At 37.3% G+C, this 6,249-nt stretch overlaps 2 protein-coding genes across 2 annotated transcripts; both read right to left on the reverse strand.

Moving 5' to 3' along the window:
• Positions 1-1,825: 1,825 nt before the first annotated feature.
• On the reverse strand, positions 1,826-2,743 carry LOC134252566 (uncharacterized protein K02A2.6-like). The gene has a single exon (XM_062735069.1). It carries the CDS (start codon positions 2,741-2,743, stop codon positions 1,826-1,828), a length of 918 nt encoding a protein of 305 aa, XP_062591053.1.
• A 1,563-nt stretch (positions 2,744-4,306) lies between these two features.
• Positions 4,307-5,767, reverse strand: LOC134252567 (uncharacterized). Its single transcript, XM_062735071.1, has one exon. It carries the CDS (start codon positions 5,765-5,767, stop codon positions 4,307-4,309), a length of 1,461 nt encoding a protein of 486 aa, XP_062591055.1.
• Between the last annotated feature and the right edge of the window lie 482 nt (positions 5,768-6,249).

Consider the following 6,249-nt stretch of genomic DNA (forward strand, 5'->3'; position numbering starts at 1 on the left):
AGTCTAAAGTTTCCGAGAAGTAGCGATTACAAGGTTTTTTGCACAAGGGGCAATAACTTTTATGAGGGTTAATGTAGGGAGCAAAAATTAAATATTTTAAATAGTTTTTACAGTACATATTATTGATGCAAAGACATTAAGTATATTTTTAAAGACAAAAGAGATATAAAGAGAGCTTAGTTTCTCAAATTTTGAATGACCTTAATTTTTTACCCTTTGCATTAGTTTCATAATCATTGTAAATATATACGCCCTTTAAAAGCAATATTTCCTTGAGAGTAGGAGGACGTCAAATATTTTTAAGATGATTTATAATTCAGCATATTTTTAAAAAGATTTTTGCTCCTAACTGTAACAATATATGCTCAGTTTCTTTGCCATTACGATCAAGAACGTTTATGAGTTTATAGTTTTTTATGAAGAAATAAATTAAATGAGAATATTTGTTGTATCCCCCTCCCCATTTTTTGTACGAATTTGATTTTTTTTTTCTTAACCCTCTTATTGTATCGTTAACGATATTCCGGAACTTTTAGAGTCGGACATTATTTTTCATTGTTTACAGTCAACGGAAGTTTGTTTTGTTTACCTCGTGGATAGACAATCCTGTGTTTGTGACATTATAGCTCAGTAATATTAATTTTGGATCCATCAATGTGTGAGTAGACAATGTTTTTGTGACTTACGCGAAGTACGGACCAATTATTATATATAGAATTGTAACTATTGTGTTGTAAAACTATACAGTGGCATTCAGTATAACCCACGCTGCTCTGAAAAAATCTACGGAACGACGTTATCATCATAATGTGATTATATTTTGTTTTATTATAATTTCAGGTTGAAACATTGGAAAACATGGGAGAGGAAATTAGAAAGATGTTACGGAAAAAGCTAAGTACTGCAAAGGGAAGGTTCCACAGAATATATGGCCGCCTTTTGGAGAAAATTCAGGATGAAGAGGAATCAGATATTGTCAAACAGATGCTAAGTGATTTGGAACAGTCATATAAAGATATGGAAGTACGACATAGTGAGTACCTAGAGAACTTTGATTCAGATGATGAAAATGATAAACCAAAGATGGACGAAGCAAACCATGACATGAACACATTATACAAAGAGTTGTGTAAGGCTAGGTCCCTTTGTCTCAAATTAAATACCAAGAAAATCACATTGCAAGAGAAATGCGTGAAAGAACAATCTCTGAAAGTGAAAAAATTAGATCCGCCACACTTCAGCGGCAAGATTCGAGAATACCCGATTTTTAAGTCAGACTATTTTACTCACATGATTCCAACATATGGAAAGGATCCCTTTGCTTTATAGAATTCCTTATCTGGAGAGCCTTTTGAAATTATAAAAGGAGTAGATAATTGTAATGTTGCTAATAAGAACAACACATGATTTCGCTTTGGATGCAAATCTATTACTCATTCATACATAGATAAACAAAGATACAAAATAGCAGAGTTAATATGATATCCTGGGAAAGTATAAACAATTGACCAGTGAGGCGATGGAGTTAAAGATTAAAGCAATTAATGTCTAAAGCATTCAGAGTTCAGCATTAGCAAATATAAACGAACTGTTCGGTTCTGTTTATCATAAACGTTTGCACTTAAACATTCCTTTTGTTTGAAATAGAATTAAATCCCAAGGAATTAAATATGAATCAAAATAAAGATAAAGATACACAGACACAACACTTATTGTCTAAGTCTAAGTAGATATAAACAGTTACGGCTAGTATTTCCATTAATACACTGTTCTGATCATTAATTCACTAAGTTCACGATACACACGCATAAAGATATATTATAGTCTACATTTCTTCAATAAGTGTCTTAGGTGCGCGGATTTCTCTCTTAGGACGGCTCGGTAACTCACACGTGGAGTTATCTGTCTTCACGGGTATTTCGTCAACTTCGAGTTCCTGGTCCTGATCTGCCTTATCGTCTAACTTTTTGAAGTGCGACGCGTTTCTTGTAATTGTCTTCTCATCATTCCCGGCGGTGACCATGGTACCTTTAGTTTTTAAAATTTCAAGTGGTTTTGGTTCATACGGGGTTGACAGTTTATTTGATTTTGGTTGTTTTACCAAAACGTTGTCTCCTACTTCTAAATCTATTTCCTTTGCACTAGAATAGTGATCAGCATGTTGTTTCATTTTTGATTTAGCTTTAATGTCATTTTCTTTCATTTCCGTGTGGATTTCGTATTTCCCTCCTTTGTTTTCGTTAAGAACGTCAACATCCATCTTGGTCCTGATTTTCCGGCCGAATAAAGCTTCAAATGGCGATACTTTTGTGGTACAATGTGGCGTAGCCCTGTAGTTCCTTAGAAACGTAAAAATTTCTTGTTTCCAACTTTTATTTTCCACATTAGCTGCTTTGATTGTTTTCTCAATTGTTCTCATGAATCTTTCGGATTCTGCATTTGCTTTAGGCCATAAAGGGGTAATCTTTCTGTGAGATAATCCTAAGTATTCCGAATACTGGCGAAATTCTGTTCCATTAAACGGAGGTCCGTTGTCAGTTTTCAGAACTTTTGGTATTCCAAATTCCGCAAATATTTTGTCTAACTTAGGAATAACAGCTTTTGCTGACGTAGACTTAAGAAAATCCACAATCGGATATCTGGAGTACTCATCCATAACAACCATGAGATAATCTCCCGAGGGAAATGGTCCACAAAAATCCATTGACAATTCCGTCCAGGGTCCACTTGGTAAAGGTGACATCTTCAAAGGCTCGAGATGTTTTGTTTCTGTCGTAACTTGGCAAGGTAAACAGTTCTTTAGTGTCGTCTCAACTTGTTTATCAATGCCCGGAAACCAAACTTTTTCCCTTAGCACGACTTCGTTTTTACGATACCTTGATGTCCTTCGTGTGCTAAACTTATAACGTGTTTTCTGAGTGAGTGTGGAACAAACAGTTTGTCCTTTCGGAGAACTATCCCGGTATCGGAAAGAGTCAATTCATCCTTCAGTTTATATACAGATTGCCAGTCTGGTCTTGTTGATTTCTTGAAAACAACCCATGATCCGTTCCTCACGGCATCTCGAATATCTCGTATCAGTACATCGTTGTCAGAAGCTTTCTGAATTTCATCCAGAGTCATTGATTTCGGGATGTTTGTCTGGACTACAAAATTGATGCAATTTTCAACAGAGAATGATTTATCATTTTCTTGACGAATTGGGTGACGTGAGATATAGTCACTTGGGTTGAACTTTCCAGGTTTGTACTTTATGTGGAAATCATACGGCTGTAGTCTCAATGCCCATCTCTCAATTCTGGCAGGTGGTTTTGATACAGGGTTTCCAAATATCAATTCCAGTGGCTTATGATCTGTCACAAGGTCAAATGTGTTTCCAAGAAGATAAAGGTGAAAATGTTCGCAACTCCAGACAATTGCAAGGCCTTCACGTTCCGTCTGAGAGTATCGTTGTTCCACTGGAGAAAGCGTTTTACTTCCATAGGAAATAACTTTCTGGTCGCCATTTCCATCAATTTGAGTAAGGATAGCTCCTAGTCCGACGGGACTTGCGTCGACAATGACTTCTGTGCGCCTTGAAGGGTCAAAATAGGACATAACTGCACTACTAGTCAATGCGTCCTTGATATTCTGTATTGCCTGTTCATGTTTCTTTTCCCATTTCCATCGTTGATTCTTTTTGGTCAGCTCACGTAGAGGTTGTGATATTGTGGCGAAGTCCTTGATGAATCGTGCACAATAATTAGCCATGCCAAGGAAACTGCGCATTTCAGATGCATTTTTGGGATTTTCTGCATGTTTGATTGCCTCAACTTTCTTGGGGTCAGCTGATATTCCATTTCCAGAGAAAATAAATCCAAAGAATTCAAGCTTTCCTTTGATAAACTCACACTTATCTTTGTTGAGCGTAAGATTTCGTTCCCGCAGTCGAGTTAATAGCAACTGTAACGAACTGTCGTGTTCCTCCTGGGACTTGCCATACACAATAATATCATCACTTATATTGCGTGTTCCAGGTATTCCTTCAATGGTTTGTTGGATGACTGCCTGGAAAACTTCAGCTGCCGAATTTACTCCAAAAATCAACCTTTTGTAGCGAAACAGTCCAACATGTGATGAAAATGTTGTGATATATCTCAATTCAGGTGCTAACTCAAGTTGGTGATAGCCTTTGTTTAGGTCCAGTTTAGAGAATATTTTAGCTCCATTCAAATCAGTGACAAGTTCATCAATTGTAGGCATGACATGGCGTTCTCTCAATATGGCTTTGTTAGCTCTTCTCATGTCAATACAAACTCTTACTTGGTCAGGATTTTTTTGGTTTTGGAGCTACCAGAATTGGTGACACCCACGGAGTCGGTCCATCAACTTTTTCTATGATGTCCATTTCTTCCAGTGTCTTAAGCTCTTGTTCTAATTTCTTTCGTCGGTGAAACGGAATTCTGCGATGTGGTTGCGCAACGGGCTTCACTGTTTCGTCAATGTGAAGTTTCACTTGAAAGTCTTTCAGCTTTCCTATCCCCTCAAATCGATCAGCAAATTTTGTTAGTATACTGGGTTGGTCAGTACATTCAATTTGGTCAACAGCATTTATCGTAATCGAAATGAGTCCAAGCTTTTGTGCGTCAGCGCAGCTAAGTAAACATCCACTTGCACTTTTCACCACAAGAATTTCAGTGTCGATAATCCTGAGTTTAGATTCTATTTCAGCTCGAAATTTACCTCTTATTGGTAACGCCGCTCTCGTTCCGTAAGCATGAACTTTGGCATTTGATTTTGACAATTTAATTGGTTTCTTGCGACTTACTCTTTCAAACGTCGACTCATCCATGACAGTAACACTTGCTCCGGAATCCACCAGCATGTCAACTTTAATCCCATTTATCTTGACATTTGCTATAGGCAAAGATTTTGTTGCATTAAGTTGTAATCCAAAAGCATATTCTTCATCACTACTGTCATTATCCAAATTGTTTATACCAGGTTTCTTTGATTTGGGTGTGCGGTTGAAATTTCTTGTATCCTGTTTCTGGCCAGACCTACACTGCTTTGCAAAATATCCGATTTTCTTGCATTTGTTACAAGCTTTGTCTTTTGCTGGGCACGGTCTATCTTTATGTGGCCATTCCTTTCCACAATTGCGACACTTACTTGTTGGTTCTTTTTGTTTCCTTTGTTTAGACGAATTCTCTCTCCTGTTTGCAGCATTTAGATGTACATCTTGACTCTTATGGTCTTCCATACCGGAGGCTTGGAGTTGTGAGACTTCCATAGCTCTCGCTGAATCTAAGATTTGTTGGAGCGTTAGGTCAGGTTCACGTAAGGCTTTGCGTCTCAGACGACTTGACTCACATCCTTGAATAACTTGTGATTTTATTTCCCTATCTACATCTTCGAACTCACAGTTTTCCGCCAACTGTCGTAGTCTTGTGTGATAGGAATCCATTATTTCACCTGATTGTTGTTTAGCTTGCCTGAATTTGTATATTTCGAATTCAAGGTTCTTCTTTGGGTTGAAGTGCTTCGTCAGTTTTGTTTTTGCTGCATCATAGTCATTTGGCCCTCCTGTGTCCGCAAGAGTATCGAAAATATTGTAAACTTCATCTCCTCCATAGTGTAAGAGCATTGCCCTTTTGCGATCATTCCTGGTAATTCCCATAGCAAGGACGAAATTTTCAAAACGTTGGATCCATTTTTTCCAACGCTGTCCTATTGAACTTTGATCTGAGACATCAAACTTCGGAAATGGAGTAAATCCAGTAGCCATTATTGATATTTCTCAGTCAAAATTAATAACCGCTCAAACACTATCTAAAACTTTATATCCTCGTCGCCAATGTAATGTTGCTAATAACAACAACACATGATTTCGCTTTGGATGCAAATCTATTACTCATTCATACATAGATAAACAAAGATACAAAATAGCAGAGTTAATATGATATCCTGGGAAAGTATAAACAATTGACCAGTGAGGCGATGGAGTTAAAGATTAAAGCAATTAATGTCTAAAGCATTCAGAGTTCAGCATTAGCAAATATAAACAAACTGTTCGGTTCTGTTTATCATAAACGTTTGCACTTAAACATTACAATAATGACTTTGAGGAAATGTTTAAATGTCTTGATCTGAAGTATGGAAGATCGGAAAAATTGGCGGACACCGTTCTGGCTGACATAAGGGCATTGAAGGCAGTTACTGAGGGAGACAGCACAAAGTTTACAGAAATGGTGGAGATAGTGGAGGGAT

Source organism: Saccostrea cucullata, unplaced genomic scaffold (assembly GCF_032062105.1).
Source record: "Saccostrea cucullata isolate Sc308-1 unplaced genomic scaffold, CSIRO_AGI_Scuc_v1 ctg1473, whole genome shotgun sequence".
Taxonomy (NCBI): Eukaryota; Metazoa; Mollusca; class Bivalvia; order Ostreida; family Ostreidae; genus Saccostrea; species Saccostrea cuccullata.

What these genes read in the sequence shown, in the direction of transcription:
- LOC134252567 (XM_062735071.1), bottom strand. Translation starts at nt 5,767, where the DNA reads ATGGCTACTGGATTTACTCCATTTCCGAAGTTTGATGTCTCAGATCAA.
- LOC134252566 (XM_062735069.1), bottom strand. Translation starts at nt 2,743, where the DNA reads ATGTCACCTTTACCAAGTGGACCCTGGACGGAATTGTCAATGGATTTT.